The 21,892-nt window shown below is 49.9% G+C and overlaps 1 protein-coding gene across 2 annotated transcripts; it reads right to left on the bottom strand.

Annotated features, from left to right (window-relative positions):
• Window positions 1–8,605: 8,605 nt before the first annotated feature.
• Window positions 8,606–14,064, bottom strand: LOC147099723 (ferritin heavy chain, oocyte isoform-like). Of its 2 annotated transcripts, XM_085969119.1 has the most exons (5): window positions 13,882–14,064; window positions 12,609–12,755; window positions 11,639–11,764; window positions 10,811–10,881; window positions 9,210–9,292 (listed from the first exon to the last, which is right to left on the bottom strand). In XM_085969119.1, the coding sequence occupies exons 1-4, from the start codon at window positions 13,981–13,983 to the stop codon at window positions 10,855–10,857; spliced, it is 402 nt and encodes a 133-aa protein (XP_085825245.1). In that variant the 5' UTR covers window positions 13,984–14,064; the 3' UTR covers window positions 9,210–9,292; window positions 10,811–10,854. The 2 variants fall into 2 exon arrangements, with proteins under 2 accessions (XP_085825243.1, XP_085825245.1); XM_085969117.1 differs by lacking the exon at window positions 10,811–10,881 and having other exon boundaries at window positions 8,606–9,292; window positions 13,882–14,056.
• Between the last annotated feature and the right edge of the window lie 7,828 nt (window positions 14,065–21,892).

The following is a 21,892-nucleotide window of genomic DNA, read 5'->3' as shown; positions in this document are numbered from 1 at the left end:
GTGGTGACCCTGCCTTTGCGGCCACCCTCCTTCCCACCCACCCCCTCTCTCTCTCTCTTTATCCCTCTCTTTTGTCTCTCTCAAAGGCACCTCCCTTTTAAAAACGATTATTTGCCACTTTGAGCAGAGAGGAGGAGGCCCCTCTCCCAATCATTCCATCAAGGGGAGAGGCGGGCCATTGGCTTTAAACTCCCTCTGCTCGGTGGCAGACCTTAAACTTTTACCGAGGCCACTTAACACCACAGGGCCTGTGACTTGGGGTGTGTGTGGCTCCCAAAAAATCACCCCAGTATGGCTTCAACATCTTCGGCGCTGACGGGGCCAGCGAGAACATATGCGGCGGTGACGGCCAAAGCCGCGGCTGCTCCCGCTCCTTCTGCTGCCCTCTCACCGTTCCGACTTATCACGAAGAAGCTTGGGGTGAAGAGCTACACCCACCCCAACATGACCATCGAGGCGTGCGTTAAGGCTATGGCTGGGGTTGTCGGCCCTCCGGCCATAGTCGCCGCCTCGAAAATGTATGGGAAGGCTGTGTTCTTCCTGGAGTCCGAGCGGGCGGTGGCCCTGGCCATCGCCCAGGGGCTCACCGTGGGCGGGACCTTCCTGCCGGTGGACCCTCTTGAGGCCACCGCGCAGAGGGTTGTACTATCAAACGTCCTGCCCTTTATCTCCGGTGAGCTCCTCCTCCCCCACTTGCTCCAACTTGGGGAGGTGAGGTCGGGGATTTCGCCGATCCCGCTCGGATTCCGGAAGGCCAGCCTTCGCCATGTCTTCTCCTTCTGGTGCCAGGCTTTTGTCCAGCTGGCGCGGGAGGGGGAGATGGACGGGGCCTTTACAGTCCTCCACGAGGGGACCCCATACCGCGTCTTCTGGATGACGGACGGCGTGCGGTGCCACGCCTGTAAGGAGGTGGGGCACGTACGGAAAAACTGCCCCGCCTCCAAGGCCGCCAGGGCGACTGGCGTGGCCGAGGCTGGCGCCGCCGCCGCTCCTCCCCCCGGGTCTAGCCGTGCCCCCCCCCCAAACAAATGCTACCGGGGTACGGTCGTCGTCGGAGGTCAACGCCATCCAGGCCTCCGGCGGGGGGGAGGAGGGGCGTCCGGTCGGGAAGAAGGCGCGGTTGAAAACCAAAAACCGTAGGGCAGGTCCCCCCGTGGAGGGCGTGCCCCATAATATGGAGCCCCTGACGCCCGAGAGCGTCGCCGCGTTAATCGCGGAGTGCGGCGGCGGGGGGGACCTCGTGCCCGAGCCTGTGGCCATGACCGCTGAGGCGGTAGCGCCAGAACCTGCGGCCGGGGTTGGGCCCGAGGGACCCGAAGAACCCGCTCCACCGGAGGGAGCGGGGGAGGCCTCTGCAGAAATGGAGGTCTCCCTCTACCCCTCCGCAATTAAAAGAAGGCGCGACCCCCTGGATCAGGAGGAGGACCGGGAGGAGGAATGTCCCTCCGGTCGGGGGGAGTCGTCGCCCGCCGCGGGTACTGCGCCCCACCCCACCGCTAATACCATCACGGGCGAACGGCAGGGGTCGCCTGTCCCTAGGGGGGCTGAGGCAGAGGTGTCTGCCCAGCTCGTGCCTCCCGGGGATGGGGACGAGACCCTGCCCGTGGGGGGGGTCGCGGAACAACCCGCGGCCGAAATTGATCCGTTTTCAGTACCGTTGCCCCTCGATGGGTTGGGCGGCCTGGGGTCCGGGTCGGGCGAGCCTTCGGAAGATGAGCTCGCCCAAAGCGACCCGGTCGTTTCCAAGTGCTGCTCGACCTCGTCGAGGGTTTAACTGAAATTACCCCATCTGCTGGGTCGGAGGCCAGTGGTGCGGAAGAGGAAGGCCCTCTGTCTGTCTCTCCGGCGCCGGGCGACTTGGAGAAGTTCGTTTTTACGTACTCTCCGATCTCTCCGGTCGTTCCGGCGCCCGGGGCAGGGGGGGACTCCGAACCGCCGCCGTCTTCTGGCCCGGCGCCCCTAGAGGAGCCCAGGGAGGAATCCTCCGCTACCGATCCTGGGGGTGGGATCTGGGCGGAGGCGGGGCCGGCCGTCGCGGCCGAACCGCTCGCTGCGCACCGCGTGGCGGACGGGTCGGCCGCCGGTGGCGACCCCCCGGAGGAGGACGGGGACTCGGTGGTGGGGGCGGAGGAGGAATGCGACTCCATCGCTGATGAGGAGATGGAGGACCTCACGCCCCTCGCCGGGACCCCCCTCATTCCCATTAAGGATCTCCGGGACTTTGTGGCCACGTGCCAGGGTCGTCAAAAGACCCGGCTGGCCCTCGATAGATGGTCGGGGCTGGCGCTGCTCGTCGGGTCGGCCCGCGTCGCCTTCAAGACCATGGACGCGGACGCGGGCGTGAACCCGCTCGAGCTGCGTCAGTTCCGGTCCTTCCTCACTGGGCTGCTAAGGGAGTGGCGGTCAACTAGCGGCCGCCCTCCCTTCCCCCGTTAGTCATAAGTAGGGGTTGGTTTATGCTTCTGAAATGAAGATAACCATAGCCAGCCTCAACATCAACGGCAGCAGGGAAGCTAGCCGCAGATTTAATAACTTTTCGGTCCTTCGGGACGGGAAGTATGCGGTGTGCTTCCTGCAAGAAACCCACACTGTTCCGGGAGACGAGGCCACGTGGCTCCCGGAGTGGCAAGGAGGGGTCAGCATGAGTCACCTCTCCAGTGTTTCCAGTGGGGTGGCTATCTTGCTGGCCCCGCATTTTCAGCCGGAGATCTTGGGGGTCAAGGAGCTCGTGCCGGGCCGCTTGCTCCAGGTCACTGTTCGCCTGGGGGGCGTGCCGCTCCATTTAGTGAACGTGTACGCCCCTGGGGCCCGTGCGCAGCAAGCGCGCTTCTTTGAAGAAGTGTCCACTCTTCTGGGCTCCATCGACGCGGGCGAGTGCGTCATCCTCGGGGGGGATTTTAACTGCACCCTCGAGGCAAGGGACCGCACCGGCCGCCTGCGAAGCCCGGCGGCGATGGAGAAGTTGAGGGACCTGGTCGGGTCCCTCGACTTGGTGGACGTCTGGCGAAATCTCCATCCCGACTCCAGCGCTTTCACTTGCGTGAGGCCTGGGAGAGGAGCGTCCAGGATCGACCGCCTCTACATTTCCTGGGCATACGTTTCCTGCGTTCCAGCGGCTTCCATGCGGCCGGTGCCGTGCGCGGACCACCACCTGGTGTGGGCGGAGCTCGTTCCGCTGCGCGCGCGGGGCAGGGGTCCACGTACTGGCACTTTAACAACCTGCTGCTGGAGGACGCGCGGTTCCGGGATTCGTTTCGTCGGTTCTGGGCCGGCTGGAGAAGGAAGCAGGGGGGCTTCCCCTCCTTGAGGCTATGGTGGGACGTGGGCAAGGCTCACGTCCGTCTCTTCTGTCAGGAGTATGCGAGGGGGTCGACCAAGAGGCGGGAAGCCAGGGTCGGGCGGTTGGAGAAGGAGGTGCTCGACCTGGAGTCCCGTCTCGGTCAAGTCGTCGAGGACCCGGCCCTGCGGTTGGTGTACGAAGAGAAGAAGGGCGCGCTGAAGGACCTGCAGCTCGTTGGGTCCCGAGGCGCGTTCGTGAGGTCGCGGGTCCAGTTCCTGCGGGACCTGGACCGCGGCTCCCCCTTCTTCTACTCGCTGGAAAAAAGACGGGGGGTCCGTAAGCAGCTCTTGGAGCTGCTGGCCGATGACGGATCTCTGGTCTCGGATCCGGAGGGAATCCGCGTGGAGACCCGCGCCTATTACAGGGCTCTGTTCTCTCCGGATCCGTCCAGCGAGGATGCACGCAGAGTTTTGTGGGAGGACCTGCCGAAGGTCGGCCTGGAGGGCGCCGAAAAATTGGACGCTCCTCTGTGTCTGGAGGAGCTGACCGGCGTCCTCCGCCAGCTCTCTAGGGGGAAGTCCCCAGGGCTGGACGGGCTGACCGTGGAGTTCCACAGGGCGTTCTGGGACGTCCTGGGGGGCGACTACGCGCAGGTCCTGGGGGAAAGTTTGGCGACCGGGGAGATGCCCCTCTCTTGGTGCAGGGCGGTGATTGTCCTGCTGCCTAAGAGGGGCGATCTCCGCCTTCTTAAGAACTGGCGCCCGGTCTCCCTCCTCAGCACGGATTATAAAATTTTTGCCAGGGCCATGTCTGCTCGCCTTGGCGCCGTGCTGGCCCACATGATCCACCCCGACCAGTCCTACACGGTCCCGGGCCGGTCTATCCATGATAACATCCATCTGGTCCGGGACCTGGTCCACCATTCCCAGAGGGCTGGTCTGTCGGTCGCCTTCCTTTCCCTGGATCAGGAGAAGGCGTTCGACAGGGTGGATCACGAGTATCTTTTCGGGACTCTGCGCGCATTCGGGTTCGGGACGCATTTTGTCGCCCGGATCCGACTTCTGTACGCTGCCGCGGAGTGTCTGATTAAAGTTAACGGGTCCTTGACTGCGCCCCTTCGCTTCGGGAGGGGGGTGCGTCAGGGATGCCCCATGTCCGGCCAGTTATATGCCATTTGCGTGGAGCCTTTCCTGCGCCTCTTGCGGAAGAAGTGGACGGGACTGGCTCTGCAAGGGCCGGGCGTGGAGGTGGTCCTCTCGGCTTACGCCGATGACGTGCTCCTCATGGTCACGGACCCCGTTGACTTGCGGAGGATGCGGGAATGCCAGCAGATTTACTCGGACGTATCCTCCGCCAGGATCAACTGGGAGAAATGTTCCGGACTCCTGGTGGGTCAGTGGCGGGTGGACTCCCTGCCGGAGGAGTTCAGGCCCTTCGCCTGGAGCACCACGCACCTCCTCTACTTGGGAGTCTACCTCAGCCCTGCCGAAGACACCTGGCCGGCGAACTGGCACGAGTTGGAGGCCAAAGTCATCGCTCGCTTAGGACGCTGGACAGGATTGCTCCGAGTGTTGTCCTACAGGGGTCGGGCGTTGGTCATAAACCAACTGGTGGCCGCCATGTTGTGGTACCGGTTGGCTACTCTGATCCCTCCCCCTGCGTTTGTCGCCAAGATACAGAAGAAGCTCGTCGACTTCTTCTGGGACAACAGGATGCACTGGGTCGCTGCCGCGGTTCTGAGTCTCCCGCTTAGGGAGGGCGGTCAGGCGCTGGTGTGCCTTCGCACCCAGGCTGCGACTTTCCGCCTTCAGACGCTGCAGAGATACCTGTACATTGAGAATCCTCCAAGATGGTGTGCGCTGGCGACGTATTTTTTCCGCCAGCTGCGCGGCCTCAATTACGACATGCAGCTCCTGTTTGTGAAAGTGGGTGGCACGTGTGCCAGCCTGCGGGGGCTGCCTGTCTTCTACCAGGAACTGCTATGGGTTTGGAACCAAGTCGCTTCCAGGCGGAGCTCTCCCCTGACAGGAATGGTGGCTGTCCTTCGGGAGCCACTGTTCAGGAATCCGCACCGCCACGTCCGCAGGTTCGGGTGGCTGGCGGAGCGCAGAGCTGTGTCTGGCAAGGTGACTCGAGTCGGGGACCTGCTCGATGGCGGAGGAGCGGGCTGGATGGCGCCGGAGGAGTTGGCGAGGCGCATGTCTTGGGCCAACGTCCAGTTCGCGGCTGATGCCATCGAGTCGATAAAGGCGAAAGTGCGCCCCGGCACTGCAAGGTGTATCGAGGCGGCTCAAGCATGTGGGGCGATCCCGTCCGAGCTTTCCCCCGTTCGGACGGAATTCCTTGTCGGCGCCCAGCCCCGAACCCCCCCTTGGGAACCGGCGCCTCACAACTTGAGCCGTCTCGAGGAAATGCCCTCCGTGCCTTTTCATTCCGCACGGAGGGGCTTCCTGTACGGGCTGCTCCTGCACACCTTCCATTTTGTCATCTTCGCCTGCCGTCCGGACACGCCGTGGGGTGCCGTTTTGCCTTCCGACGGAGGCGGAGGTCCCCAATGGGGGGCTCTCTATGCGGGAGTCCTCCCTTGTTATATTGGGGACTTGGCCTGGAGGGTGTTGCACAGGGCAGTCCCGTGCAATAGGTTCTTAAATTGGTTCACAGACTCCCAGACCGCCTGTTTGTTCTGCGGTCTGGAGGAGTCCGTGTTCCATGTATATGTCAATTGTGAGAGGTTGCAGCCCCTCTTCCATTATTTGAAGGGGCTGCTCCTCAAGTTTTGGTTGCACTTCAGTCCCACGCTCTTGATCTACGGTCACCCGGTGCGGAGGGGAGCAGGCAGGTTGGAGGACCTCCTTGTGGGTCTGCTCCTGGGCCTGGCCAAGAAAGTCATTAATCAGTCCAGGCAGCGGGCGATCGAGGGGGTCGTCCGGCCGGATTGCCTCCCTCTCTTCCGCGGCTATGTTCGCGCCCGGGTGGCCCTGGAGATGGAGCACGCGGTGTCCGCCGGCGCGCTCGATCACTTCCGTGACCGGTGGGCGCCGCGGGGACTGGAGTGCATAATTGGGCTGGAAAACCAAATTTTAATTTGATTCTTAAGGTTTATTTGAAGTTTTAATGGTTTATTTGCAGTTTTTTTATTTGTCTAACTTATTTGTTTTCCCAAAAAGAGGATGAATCCAGGCACCAAGTAACAAAGAGGGGGTGGAGTTTGAGATACCCAGAGCCAATCAGAGCTGTGGAATACAGAGGTTTGGATGATTATTCTGTGATGTCATTGCTGTTGGATTCTTTGACTGTCCTCAAACTGAATCTGAAAGCTTCTCTGTTCTCAGAATCAGAGCTTCACAATATATCTGAAAGAGTTCGATGAAATTCCATCCTGTAGATGGTGTCGAGTACAACCGGCTCTAAGTTAACCCATCTCTTGGAGAATTGATGGGCATCTCGGTGGGTCCAGAACGAGTCCGTGATACCAAGGTTCACAAGGTTGACCGCAATAGATTGAAAGAGACTGACCTGCACCAGACAGTCCGCAGTGAATCTGCAAACCAGCCCACAATGAGTTGGGGAAATGGAAAGCGGATCAGTGGGGAGCTTCAGACAGAATCTGTTGTTCCGTCACTGTAAAGTGCGATGTGGAGTTTTATCCCCATGAAATTTAAGAGTTGTAAAGTCCTGTGTTTAGTTTGCACTGTTTCCTCATCTCATGCAAACCCCGGGTCCGTTGTGAGGAACGGTTTTATACCTGAAAGGTCAAGTGTCTCGTGTATTCACGACCTGCTGAGTGTCTCCAGCATTTTCTGTTTGAGATTTCCAGTATCTGCAGTATTTCGGTTTGTGTTCCTATCCTGTTGTAACTCTGGTCCAACTACCAGGCATTTAATAGGACCACAAAACCTCCAGAACAGAGAAGAGTGAATTATATAAACCGTCCAACACAGAAATAGGATGTTTTGCCCAACTTTCTTCAGCAAACTGCAGTTGATGCTCGGTCAATTGTTCATTTTAAATCTGAGATTGATTGGTTAATAAAAATCTAAGGTATTAAGGAATATGGAACAAAGGCAGGTACATGGAGTTAGGTCACAGATCAGCCATGATCTCATTGAATGGAGGAAGGGGCTCGAGGGGCTAAATGACCTCCTCCTGTTCCTATCCAGCTCATGTTGTTTATTCTCTGCACAAGCAGTAGTCCTAATCCCATGTGGCTGCCCGGTTCCTATTCCATGGCATCTAATCTCGATTAGGTACATCATTGGAAAGAGGTGCGGTTGTAACTACAGTGGTGTTTGAATTAGCTTCAACCAGCAGTAAAACTGAAGCTGGTCTCCGAAGTGTGTCAGAACTATCAAGGATGTGCAAGAAGCGTGATGCATCAATCGGCTGAGCCATTACAAAATATCCAAAGAGTTTTCATTTTCCTTGTGGTGTGGAGAACCAATGTATTTTCCAGTTGAGCTCCCACCAACATTCAAGTCAACATTTTATTTGTAGTAAGTCTCACCATGTCTGCTAGCTCAGTCCTGGAGAGAATATTTAATGGGCTCTGGTGTCTCAGTATTTTCAAATGGAGTTCATTCATTCCCTTTAGGTAAATGATTTTTGAACAATATTAATTGATACTTAATTTGTGGCATTTTCCAGAACACTTGGAAATCACCACACACTTTTTGGTTAAGGGCAATCTTTTTGAACAAGTTGAGGCCATTTGCAATATACCAAGTGAGTTATGGAAAATAATGTACAGCAACTATCTGAATACAATTAACTAGTGGATCCTGACAACAGTGAGGCTGCAATAGAAAGGAAGGGAGTTTAAGATTTTGGGAGAAGGACTATTTGCTTTAATAGGATTTATGTGATTACTGATTGATCTCCACTTTACCCAGCACCAACAAAACCCAATAGGACATACTGCAGCTTGATGTATAGGTTTATACAGGCTGGTGGTTTATTCAATCCTGGACATCAAGTAGTGCCCTGGGGGTAAAAAAAGAAAGTAATGTGGGTGATCTGAATCAGTCATTCATGAAAGAAAAACTTAGGAAATAATACTGAGCAGCCTACAGGTGGCACTGTCCAGGGAGAGTATAAATACTCAAGCACGTGCCCAGAATGCACAGGAACTAGTGAAGGACACAACTAGACCTCCATGTTGTAAAACAGTTGATTAAAGCTTTGTTTAACATTTAGACCAAGTGCCTAGTAGTTTTCATACATCAGTGGGGAAGAAAGGGAATGTTAAACAGAGACATCCTACCAAAATGGAAGTTTCTAAGATGTACGGTGTATAAATGTCAAAGCTTTGGCAAGCCAGTGAGTGACTTGTGGCATTAGTCAAATGTTAAGACAGCTCAGTAGCAGGTCATTCCCCCACACTTGCCCTGACCGGGAAGAGTCTGACGCAGGACACCAGGCACGTACTCTCCCTTCTCCTGACTGAAGGCACTAATTCAGCTCCTCCTCCCTTCCCCATTTATTTGTTTAAACCTCCACAGCTTCTTGACATTTTGCCAACAGGTGTTATAAAAATCATTCAGCAGGAATGGTTAATGAGATTTCAGAAACCATTAGAAGCCTCTCAAGTGATGATTTGAAGATGTGGGCACAGCCATCCTGGACACTGGGAGGAACTTCTATATTTTAAACTTAGCTCATTACACAGGTGTGCATCATGCAGTGGGATCAGTGATCAACTAGATCAGCTATTTAATTATACAATTAAGAGAAACCAGTTCAAGGAATAAATTTTATTTCCATGTACTGTGACAGTTAGATGATAAAACTGGGAATTAACCACAACCACTAGAAGTTGGTCACACTTCATTTCCACAATGTATAGAACTAATAGTTCTAGAATCCCCATCAACTCAGGCTGTGCTTGTCAAACAGGTACTCTCCCATGCCATTCTCAGGGGCTCCCAGTCTCTTCAAGTTGGTGATGTGATCTCCCAGCTTCTTGATCATCTTCACTTGTTCATCCAAGTAGTGGGTCTCCAGGAAGTCACACAACTGAAAGAGAAAAGTACAATTAGCTCAGGAGACATCAAGGATTTTGAGCTTCACCTCCCATGGGGATTGTTGTTTATCCTCTAATGGTCGGTGTAACTGCTACAAGTGCTGCAGAAAGATTGGTGGATTTTCTCAGATCAGGTTTACTCCAGGAGTAATGCATTTTACCAATTTAGAATTAGAAAGCAGAACCCCCTTTAGTTAAATCTTAATCCTTTGGTGCCCCAATTTCAATCTGTTTTATGCACGGCCCCATCCCATTGAGATGCTGATGTTAATGTCTCATGAAAGATCAGCACAAACCTACTGGGCAGAGAGATATTTCTAAAGATCATTAAACAGGTTAACTTCCCACCATAACCTTCAACTCACCCAAAAACCATCACATGTCAGCTGTGGCTCACTGGTACCACTGCCAGAGTCAGAAAGCCCTCAGTTGTCCCATTTCAGAGAATGGAGTGAAGGTCGTCAACACTTCACTGCAGTACTGAGGGAGAGCTGCAATGTCAGAGGTATTGTCTTGGGATAACACATTACATGAGGTCTTCTGCCCATATGGTACACCGCCTTCAGTGTGCTAGTGCAGCCTTCGGTCACCTGAGAAAGAGTGTTTGAAGACCAGGACCTCAAACTCGGCACTAAGCTCATGGTCTACAGGGCAGCAGTGATACCTGCCCTGCTGTATGCCTCAGAGACATGGACCATGTACAGCAGGCACCTCAAAGCACTGGAGAGGTACCACCAACGCTGCCTCCGCAAGATCCTGCAAATCCATTGGCAGGATAGGCGCACCGTCAGTGTTCTTGCTCAGGCCAACATCCCCAGCATCAAAGATTTGACCACGCTCAATCAGCTCCGATGGACGGGTTACATTGTCCGCATGCCCGATACAAGATTCCCAAAACAAGCGCTCTATTCGGAGCTCCGGCATGGCAAGAGAGCCCCAGGTGGGCAGAGGAAACGCTTCAAGGACACCCTCAAAGCCTCCTTGAAAAAGTGTAACACCCTCACCGACACCTGGGAATCCCTGGCCCAAGACTGCACAAAGTGGAGGAGAAGCATCCGGGAAGGCGCCGAACACCTCGAGTCTCTTTGCCGGGAGCAAGCGGAAGCCAAGCGCAGGCAACGTAAGGAGTGCACGTCAACCTAAGCACCCCACCCACCCGCCCCTTTAACCACCATCTGCCCCACCTGTGACAGAGACTGTAGGTCTTGCATTGGACTCAGTCACCTACAAACTCATTTTTAATGTGGAAGCAAGTCATCCTCGGTTCCGAGGGACTGCCTAAGAAGAAGATGATGACGACATGGTACTCAGTAGCAAAGAATCATTTGCTGATTAAAATTGCCTGTCATTATGCTTGACCGAAGGCCATGCTGCTGGGCAAATTCCATAATCAATTGAACTTTTGCAGCTAGAAGCTATTTACAGATAAGGAAGTAGACAATGAGGTGTTACAAAGCTACAATCAAGACATGCTGAAAGGAGGCTTGCAAGACAGAACACAAATAAACAACCTTTGCACAATGCATATTGTGTTGCTGATCACCTCTGCAAACCCTCAGACATTGTTCAAGTGGCCTAGAATCTGATAAGAGATAAAGACATTAATAACTGACAATAGCCAATGGACTCTGGACAATGGAAGAATGCCAACTCTACTCACACCAGGGAAAGAAGGGAATGCCCCTTTGCAGCACCCAGACTGATTTATGGAGAAGAATAAAAGACAACGACCAAAAAATATATCTTCAGTGCAGTCAGAAGGAGGTGGTGTGACCAGTCGTCATCTCACCTACCAGGATAGGGCTGCTGTCGGAAGAGGGGTGGGACTTGGTCGGTTGGCCCAAAGAACCTACAATCAACATGAACTGACCATCTGTGGGTGATCATAGGTATATCCCATCCACAGTATAGGTTAGTGGTGACAGGCAATGTATTGCAACAAGTTTAGTTTGGACACTGTATTGTAACTTTTTGATCTCAATAAAGTGGAGTGAAGTCAGAATCCACATTTGTCTCAATCACTCACTTAGAATTCTCGGGGCAGAATCTTAAAACTGACATCCCGAAACATCTTACAACTATTTCAAAGAACTGGGGAATTTCACCCAGCGTCCTGGCTAATATTTATCATAAAACAAACTTAATAAAAACAGATTCTGGAGATTTCTCATTTCTGCATGCGGGATCTTGGTGTGCAGATTAACAGCCATGTTTCCTACATTACAATAATGACACTTCAAGAAATACTGAACTGGCTGTAAAGTGTTTTGGGACACCAAGGACACGGAAGCCTTGCACATCTGTAGATCCTTCCTTTAAATGAGACGTTAGGAACTTACATGAGGGTCAGTGTTCCCAGTGGAGAGTTTGTGCAGATCCAGCAGGCTCAGGTTGACATCCTTCTCCAGCTGCAGAGCTCTCCGCATCGCCTCCAGACCATTGCTCCACTCATCCTGCTCTGGTTTCTGAGAGTTTGGGGGGTTGGTTGGGGGAGGGGGGCAGAATTGAGGGGAAAAAAAAATACCTAGTGAGCTAATTGAGTTAGTGGATGAAATTAGTTAACACAGACTTGGGTATTTCAGGAGTTAGTCAGATCACAGCTCAATGTAATTCTTGATACTCTAATCCAGGAGACTCCTCCTCTCTAGATTTTAACCAGACAGTTCATCCCAAGAATTATCTTGGTAATGAGTTACTGGGACTTTAGTCACAGCACTAAATGCTTTAAGGTGGGGTATCCTAATAAGGAACACAATATTCCAAATGAGGTCTATCTAGCATTAATTGCAGCAACTCTTCCTTGCCTGAGCAGAACACCCACCATTCAGTTAACCCATTGTACCTGCAAGCTAGCTTCTAGTGACATCTGTACTGGGACACACCCCAAATCCCCTCACTCATACTCCTATTTTTACATCTGAAGTGGACTACTGCAACCACATCCTTCCAGTCGAACCCCTACCCACTAATTTTTGCTCTGGAGCTCACTATAGACCCTAGCTTAGCATACAACACCATTTGCAAATCTAGATCATAATACACTAGTTTTCACCATCCAGTGGTCGATTTTATCCCGACTGCCTCCTGCTCCACCTAGTTTTACTGGGGTCACAAGGTTGCTTCTAATTCCATGCATTCCAATTTTAGCCAGCAATCTCCCACCTTCTGAAAATTCATCATTAATCCTCCTCTAGGCACAACTTCCATGACTCTACAGTAAATCTGTGAGGTCAGGCATAATCTAATATTAGGTAACTAGCCTACTTTTCACAAACTCAGGGAAATTCTTCAAAGTTTGCTGAATCTAACCTTGATGTCCTCCAGGACCACACGCCCCCCACGCTGATTCTGGAATTTCAGCAGTTTCTCAGCGTGCTCACGTTCCTCATGTGACTGCTCCTTGAAGAACTCGGCAAAGTGACGCAGGGCAACATCATCCCGGTCAAAATAATAGGACTGCGGGTGGAGACAAAATGGAAAGGGAGACAGGTCAGACATGGATCTCATCCATGGTAGCAACACACTCCAATACTTCCCCAATCCTTTGTGAATAGGTTTAAAGTCCCTCAACAGAATAAGAGATCATGTTAGTAGAAAATGTTAGTGAGCATTAATGCTTCTTGAAATAAAGCACTCAAACTACACTCAAATTATCTGTGGTATCTCCTTTTGTACCCAGTTGGAAGTCTAAAATTAGTAAAGGAAAAAAAACAAAATCTAAAATTCAGTAGTTTAACACCAGCCTCAGGAGAGTGCACCTGGTGGTCTAGTGGTTCAGATTCGGCGCTTTCACCACCGCGGCCCGGGTTCGATTCCCGGTCAGGGAACAGTGCGTTTGGGTAGCACGGTGGCATAGTGGTTAGCACTGTTGCCTCACAGCACCAGGGACCCGGGTTCGAATCCGGCCTCGGGTGACTGTCTGTGTGGAGTTTGCACATTCTCCCCGTGTTTGCGTGGGTTTCCTCCGGGTGCTCCGGTTTCCTCCCACAGTCCAAAGATGTGCGGGTTAGGATGATTGGCTATGATAAATTGACCCTTAGTGTTAGGGGGATTAAATACGTGGGGATAGGGTGGGATATGTGTTGGTGTAGGGGTTACGGGGATCGGGTGGGATATGTGTCGGTGCAGGCTCGATGGGCCGAAATGGCCTCTATCTGCACTGTGGGGTTTCTGTGATTCTGTGATTCTGTGAACAGGATTCACTCAGAGGGAAAAAACTGGCCAGAACCAGCCAATGTTTCACTAACTAGTCACCCACTTAAATCTAATTGTTTCCATCCAAGTTGGAAAAGCTGACCAATTTTATGAATCTTCAAGCTGAATCCTCCATTACAAACTTGATGAAACCCTGCAGTTAGTTTCAGATATAAACATCAGAATAGAACAGAGGTATTACAGAGCAGGGAATGAGGCCTTTTGAAAGATCACTGGATTAAGACTGGGAAGGGCTAGAGAGAGACACTCTAAAGCCCACTCATTGACCGAAAGCCCATTCATTGACCTAGAGAAATTCTACCTGCTTAGAATACAATGATGCCACAGCCTTAATTTTGAAATAGGAGCCCAAAAATACAAAACTCACCATGGAAAGATAAACATAGGAGGAATAGAGCTCCATGTTGATCTGCTTGTTGACAGCATCCTCACAGTCCTTGTGGTAGTTCTGACGCACTTGGGAGGCCATCTTAACTCTTCCTGTTGAAAAGAGCAAAGTTCAAACTCCACTGTTGTATCAACCGAACCTTTGCTCTCACAAGCTCTTGTATTTATACTAGTGGGACAGCCTGCATTTCAACAGGGTCGGGCATGACCAATGATGGTTGACAATCCCTGAGAGCCAGTCAGGATCTTCCATGCATTCAGGCACCAATTAACAAAGGAGAGGGGGTGGGGTTTGAGATACCCAGAGCCAATCAGAGCTTTGGAATACAGAGGTTTGGATGATTATTCTGTGATGTCATTGCTGTTGGTTTCTTTGACTTTCCTCAAACTGAATCTGAAAGCGTCTCTGTTCTCAGAATCAGAGCTACACAACATAACTCAAAGCGTTCGATGAGTTTGCAAATAGAAATTCCACCATGCAGATGGTGTCAAGCACAACCGGCTCTAAGTTAACCCGTCTCTTGGAGAATTAATGGGCATCTTGGTGGGTCCAGAATGAGTCCGTGATACCAAGGTTCACAATGTTGACCACAATAGATTGAAAGAGACTGACCTACACCAGTCAGTCTGCAGTGAATCTGCAAACCAGCCCACAACGAGTTGGGGAAATGGAAAGTGGATCAGTGGGGAGCTTCAGACAGAATCTGTTGCTCCGTCACTGTAAAGTGCGATGTGGAGTTTTATCCCTCCAAAATTTAAGAGCTGTAAAGTCCTGTGTTTAGTTTGCACTGTTTCCTAATCTCCTGCAAACCCTGGGTCTGATGTGGGGAGTGATTTTTTACCTGAAAGGTCAAGTGTCTCGTGTTTTCTCGACCGATGCTGTCTAACGTGCTGAGTGTCTCCAGCATTTTCTGTTTGAGATTTCCAGTATCTGCAGTATTTCGGTTTGTGTTCCTATCATAGATACATAGATACATAGAGATAGGAACAGGAGTAGGCCATTCGGCCCTTCGAGCCTGCTCCGCCATTCAATGAGATCATGGCTGATCTTACCAGTTCAGTACCCCGTCCCCGCCTTTTCTCCGTAACCCTTAATCCCCTTAGCCTTCAAAAATATATCCAATTCTCTCTTGAAAATATTTATTGAATTAGCCTTCACAGCCCTCTGTGGCAGGGAATTCCACAGGCTCACCACTCTTTGAGTGAAGAAATTCTTCCTCATCTCTGTTTTAAATGATTTGCCCGCTATTTTTAGACTGTGGCCCCTGGTTCTGTGCTCCCCGGCCATTGGAAACATTCTCATAGAGTCATAGAGTCATAGAGTTTTACAGCACAGAAAGAGGCCCTTCGGCCCATCGTGTCTGCGCCGCCCATCCATCCCTGTCCAGTCTAATCCCATTTTCCAGCATTTGGTCCATAGCCTTGTATGCAATGGCATTTCAAGTGCTCATCCAAATGCTTCTTGAATGTTGTGAGGGTTCCTGCCTCTACCACCCTTTCAGGCATTGAGTTCCACATTCCAACCACCCTCTGGGTGAAAAAGTTCCTCCTCAAATCCCCTCTAAATCTCCTGCCCCTTACCCTGAATCTATGCCCCCTTGTTATTGACCCCCCTACTAAGGGGAAAAGTTCCTCTTTGTCTACCCTATCTATGCCCCTCATCATTTTGTACACCTCAATCAGGTCCCCCCTCAGCCTTCTTTGCTCCAAGGAAAACAACCCCAGCCTGTCCAGCCTCTCTTCATAGCTGAGGCGCTCCATCCCAGGTAACATCCTGGTGAATCTTCTCTGCACCCTCTCCAAAGCAATCACATCCTTCCTATAGTGAGGCGACCAGAACTGCACACAGTACTCCAGCTGTGGCCTCACCAGCGTTTTGTACAGTTCCATCATAACCTCCCTGCTCTTATATTCTATGCCTCGGCTAATGAAGGCAAGTATCCCATATGCCTTTTTAACCACCTTATCTACCTATTCCGCTGCCTTCAGGGATCTATGTACATGTACACCAAGGTCCCTCTGACCCTCTGTACTTCCTAGGGTCCTACCACTCATTGTGTATTCCCTTGCCTTATTTGTCCGTCCAAAATGCATCACCTCGCACTTTTCAGGGTTAAATTCCATTTGCCACTTTTCCGCCCATCTGACCAACCCGTTTATATCGTCCTGTAGCCTGAGGCTTTCTTCCTCACAATTTACCACCCCACCAATTTTCGTGTCATCTGCGAACTTACTGATCATACCTTTTACATTCTCATCCAAATCATTTATGTAGATCACAAACAACAAGGGACCCAGCACCGATCCCTGAGGTACCCCACTGGACACAGGCTTCCAGTCACAAAAGCAACCTTCGACCATCACCCTCTGCCTCCTGCCACTCAGCCAGTTTAGGATCCAACGCGCCAAGGCACCCTGGATCCCATGGGCTCTTACCTTCTTGACCAGTCTCCTATGCGGGACTTTGTCAAAAGCTTTACTGAAGTCCATGTAAACCACATCCACAGCATTTCCCTCATCCACCCCCCTAGTCACCCCCTCGAAAAATTCAATCAGATTTGTCAGACATGATTTACCCTTGACAAAGCCATGCTGACGATCCCCGATTAATCCTTGCCTCTCCAAGTGGAGACTAATTTTGTCCCTCAGAATTTTTTCCAATAATTTCCCTACCACAGATGTTAGGCTCACTGGCCTGTAATTCCCTGGTTTATCCCTGCTACCCTTCTTGAATAATGGTACTACGTTAGCTGTTCTCCAGTCCTCTGGTACATCCCCTGTGGCCAGAGAGGTTCTGAAAATTTGTGTCAGAGCCCCTGCAATCTCCTCCTTTGCCTCCCACAGCAGCCTGGGATACATCTCGTCTGGGCCTGGGGATTTATCCACTTTTTGGCCTGCTAAAACCGCTAGCACCTCCTCCCTCTCGATGCTAATATGTTCAAGTATGTCACAGCCCCCTTGCCCGATTTCTATGTCTGCATCGTCTTTCTCCATAGTGAACACAGATGCAAAAAATTCATTTAAAACCCCGCCTACATCATCTGGCTCTACACACAGATTGCCACTTTGGTCCCTAATGGGCCCTACCCTTTCCCTGGTTATCCTCTTGCCCTTAATATACTTATAAAACATCTTAGGATTTTCCTTTATTTTGCTCGCCAGTGTTATTTCATGGCCCCTCCTTGCCCTCCTAATTTCTTTTTTAAGTATGCCCCTGCATTTTTTATACTCCTCTAGGGCTTCTTCCGTCTTTAGTCTTTTGTAACTGCCAAAAGCCCCCCTTTTATTTCTAATGCATTTTTGTATATCCCTTGTCATCCAAGGTTCCCTTTGCTTGTTGGTCCCACCCTTGACCTTTACAGGAACATGTTGGCGTTGTACTCTCTCTATTTCCCTTCTGAAAGTCTCCCACTGTTTTGATGCGGATTTTCCTATAAGTAGCTGCTCCCAGTCCAATTTGGCCAGATCCTGCCTTATCATATTAAAATCGGCCTTCCCCCAATTTAGAACCCTTATTTCCGGGCCGTCTTTGTCTTTTTCCATGACCACCTTAAATCTCACCGAATTGTGGTCACTGTCGCCAAAATGCTCTCCTACTGACACTTCCACCACTTGCCCGGCTACATTCCCCAGAATTAGGTCCAGTACCGCCCCCTCTCTTGTAGGACTTTCTACATGTTGGCTCAAAAAGCTCTCCTGGATGCACTTTAAGAATTCTGCACCCTCTAAGCCTTTCACACTCTGACTATCCCAATTTATATTGGGGAAGTTGAAATCCCCCACTATTATTACCCTATTATTTTCGCACTTTTCTGAGATTTGCCTACATATCTGTTCCTCTATCTCCCCCTGACTGTTTGGGGGCCTATAGTACACTCCCAGCAAAGTGCTTGCCCCCTTTTTGTTTTTAAGTTCTACCCATATGGCCTCATTAGAGGAACCCGCTAATATATCATCCCTCCTTACAGCAGTAATTGACTCCTTAATTAATATTGCAACACCCCCTCCCCTTTTACACCCCCCTCTGTCTCGCCTGAAGATTCTATACCCCGGAATATTGAGCTGCCAGTCCTGACCCTCCCTCAACCATTCTCTCTGAATTCAGCCTGTCCAGGCCTGCCATAATTTTATATGTTTCGATGAGATCCCCTCTCAATCTTCTAAACTCCAGTGAGTACAAGCCCAAACTATTTAATCTCTCTTCGTAGGTCATTCCCGCCATTCCAGGTATCAGCCTGGTGAATCGCCGTTGCACTCTTTCCATGGCAAGAACATCCTTCCGCAGATGGGGCGACCAAAACTGTACACAATACTCCAGATGCGGTCTCACCAGCACCTTGTACAGCTGTAGTAAGGTATCCCTATTCCTATACTCGAACCCCCTTGATATGAAGGCCAACATACCATTTGCCTTCTTAATCGCCTGTTGCACCTGCATGCTCTCCTTCAGTGACTGGTGCACAAGAACACCCAGGTCCCTCTGCACTTCCCCATCTCCCAATCTATTGCCATTTAGATAATAATCTACCCTCCTGTTTTTACCCCCAAAGTGGATAACCTCGCATTTATCCACATTATAGTGCATCTGCCACGTATCCGCCCATTCCCCCAACCTGTCCAAATCGCACTGTAGCCTCCTGACATCCTCATCAGAGCCCACCCCTCCTCCTAGTTTAGTGTCGTCAGCGAATTTGGAAATATTGCATCCAATTCCCTGATCCAGATCATTTATATATATTGTGAACAGCTGGGGTCCCAGGACAGATCCTTGCGGCACCCCGCTGGTCACTGCCTGCCACTCCGAAAACGAGCCGTTTATTCCAACTCTCTGTTTTCTATCCGCCAGCCAGTTCTCTATCCACGTTAATACTTTGCCCCCAATCCCATGAGCCTTAATTTTGCATGATAATCTTTTGTGTGGAACCTTATCGAAGGCTTTCTGGAAGTCAAGGTACACCACATCCACTGGCTCTCCCCCATCTATTTTACCAGTTACTTCCTCAAAAAATTCCAGCAGATTAGTCAAACACGATTTACCCTTTGTAAATCCATGTTGACTCTGTCCGATCCTTTCCCCATTTGTCAAGTGCTCCGCTATTTTATCCTTAATAATGGACTCTAGCATTTTGCCCACAACCGATGTAAGGCTTACTGGTCTATAATTCCCTGCTTTCTCTCTACCCCCCTTTTTAAATATTGGGGTAACATTAGCTACCCTCCAATCCACGGGTACTGTTCCCGAGTCAATGGAGTTCCGGAAGATGATCCTTAGAGCATCTGCTATCTCCAGGGCCACCTCCTTAAGTACCCTAGGATGTAGTTTATCAGGCCCCGGGGATTTGTCGGCCTTCAGTCCCCTCAACTTACCCAACACCATATCCCTAGAGATACTAATTTCTGTCAGCTCCTCCCTCTCATTAGTCCCCATGTTTGCCGATATTCCTGGGAGGTTATTTGTGTCCTCCTTTGTGAATACAGAACCAAAGTATGAGTTTAATTGGTCTGCCATTTCCTTATTCTCCATTATATATTCTCCCGAATCGGACTGCAAGGGACCGACTTGGGATTTTACCAGTCTTTTCCTCCTGATATACCGATAAAAGCTTTTGCAGTCTGTCTTTATGTTTGCTGCAAGTTTACTTTCGTATTCTATTTTCCCCTTCCTGATTAATCCCTTTGTCCTCTTTTGCTGTATCCTGTACTGCCCCCAATCTTCCGGTCTGGTGCTTTTTTTTGCCAGTTGATATGCCCTTTTTTTTGATTTTATGCTGTCCCTAATTTCCCTCGTTATCCACGGTTGAGTCACCTTTTTAGGTTTATTTTTATGCCAAACCGGTATAAACATGTTCTGGAATTCTTCCATTCTATCTTTGAATGCTTGCCATTGTCTCTCTACTGTCAATCCCCCCAGAAACACCACCCAATCAATCTTACCCAATTCCCGTCTCAGACCCTCGTAATTCCCTTTATTTAAGTTCTGGACCTTAGTCTCTGATTCAATTTCCTCACTCTCCATCTCGACTGAGAGCTCGATCATATTATGATCGCTCTGACCCAAGGGGCCTCGTACAAGAAGATTGCTGATAAGTCCCTTCTCATTGCACAATACCCAGTCTAAAATGGCCTGATCTCGAGTCGGCTCCTCGACATATTGGTCCAGATAACCGTCCCGAAAACATTCCAGGAATTCCTCCTCCTCAGAATTTTTACTAATTTGGGTAGTCCAATCAATATGTAAATTAAAGTCACCCATGATGACAGCTGTGCTCTTATCGCACGCTTCTCTAATTTCCCTTTTTATGCTTTCCCTCACCTCCATATTACTATTTGGAGGCCTATATATCACACCCACTAACGTTTTCCTCCCCTTGCTATTTCTCATTTCTACCCATACAGATTCCGTTTCATCCGAGTTAATATCCTTCCTTTCCATTGCATTAATCCCCTCCTTTACCAGCAATGCTACCCCACCTCCCCTACCTTTTTGCCGATCCTTCCTAAATATTGTATATCCCTGGATGTTAAGTTCCCAGCCTTGCCCACCCTGCAGCCACGTTTCTGTAATCCCAATCAAATCATACTTGTTTACCTCTATTTCCACAACTAATTCATCCACCTTGTTCCTAATGCTTCTAGCATTAAGATACAAAGCCTTCAGGCTTGCTTTTTTCACACTCTCATTATGAATTAGTTTGGCCCTTTGTGTTTCTCTCCTTTGCTTATTGCTTCTCACCTTTCTACCATCTATTTCTGACTTTCTACCATCTATCCTGTTGTAACTCTGGTCCAACTACCAGGCATTTAACAGAAGGACCACAAAAACCTCCAAAACAGAGATGAGTAAATTACATAAACCGTACAACACAGAAATAGGATGTTTGGCCCAACTCTCTTCAGCAAACAGTTGTTTCTCGGTCAATTGTTAATTTTAAATCTGTGATTGATAGATTTTTGTTACCCAAAGCTGTTAAGGGATGTGGAGCAAAGGCGGGTATATGGAGTTAGGTCACAGATCAGGCATGATCTCATTGAATGAAGGAACAGGCTCGAGAGGCTAAATGACCTCTTCCTGTTCCTAACCAGCTCATGTTTATTCTCTACACAAGCAGTAGACTTAATCCTATGAGGCTGCGCTGTTCCTACACCGTAGCATCTAATCGCATTTAGGTACATCTCTGGAGAGGTTTGGTTATAAATAGTGGTGTTTGAACTTAGCTCCCACCAACAGTAAAACTGAAGATGGTCTCCCAAGTGTCAGAACGACCATACGTGTGCAAGACATATGGTGCATCAGTTGGCTGTGCCATTACAGAATGTCCAAAGAGCTTTCATTTCCATTGTGGTGTGGAGAACCAATGTATTTTTCAATTTACTTCCCACCAACAGTCAAGTCAATATTTTATTAGTAATCAGGCTAATGATTTATAGCAGCTCACCACGTCTGCTCGCTCAGTCCTTGAGAGAATATTTAATGGGCTCTTGTGCCTCGGTATTTTCAAATGAAGTTCATTCCTTCATTTTAGTGAACTATTTTTAGATAATAGATGTTTAATTTGTGGCATCTCCAGGAAGTCAGAAATCACCACACTCTGGGTTAAGGGTAGTTTTTTGAACAAGTTTCAGCCATTAGCAGTATACCAAGTGAATTATTGGAAATAATTACAGCAATTATTTGATTACAATTAACCAGTGGAGCCCTAAAACAGTGATGCTGCAATAGAAGAGGAAGTGAGTTTAGGTTTTTGGGAGAAGAATCATTTCCTTTAATAGGGTTTCAATGGGTACTGATTGATTGTCATTTTACCCAACACCAAGAAACTCCAAAAGGACATCCTGCTGCTTGATGTACAGGTTTATACAGACTGGTGGTTTACTCAGTCCCAGACATCAATAGCCCTGGTTTTTTTTGGGGCAGGTTAGAAAATGTTAAACAGAAGACATCCTACCCAAAAAGGAAGTTTCTAAGATGGCCAACACTGTATTGTGTACAC

The sequence above is a fragment of the Somniosus microcephalus genome, chromosome 28 (assembly GCF_052327205.1).
Source record: "Somniosus microcephalus isolate GS21.2 chromosome 28, FLI_Smic_1.0, whole genome shotgun sequence".
Classification (NCBI taxonomy): domain Eukaryota; kingdom Metazoa; phylum Chordata; class Chondrichthyes; order Squaliformes; family Somniosidae; genus Somniosus; species Somniosus microcephalus.
Note: the sequence above shows the minus strand (reverse complement) of the source record. Positions and strands in the feature narration are given on the sequence as shown.

Bases quoted from the DNA above. Each gene is read 5' to 3' on its own strand.
- LOC147099723 (XM_085969117.1), bottom strand. From the start codon at position 13,983: ATGGCCTCCCAAGTGCGTCAGAACTACCACAAGGACTGTGAGGATGCT. The intron at 12,756-13,881 runs GTGAGTTTTGTA...CTCCACCCGCAG, and splicing joins CCTATGTTTATCTTTCCATG to TCCTATTATTTTGACCGGGA. The intron at 11,765-12,608 runs GTTAGATTCAGC...CCAAACTCTCAG, and splicing joins TGGTCCTGGAGGACATCAAG to AAACCAGAGCAGGATGAGTG.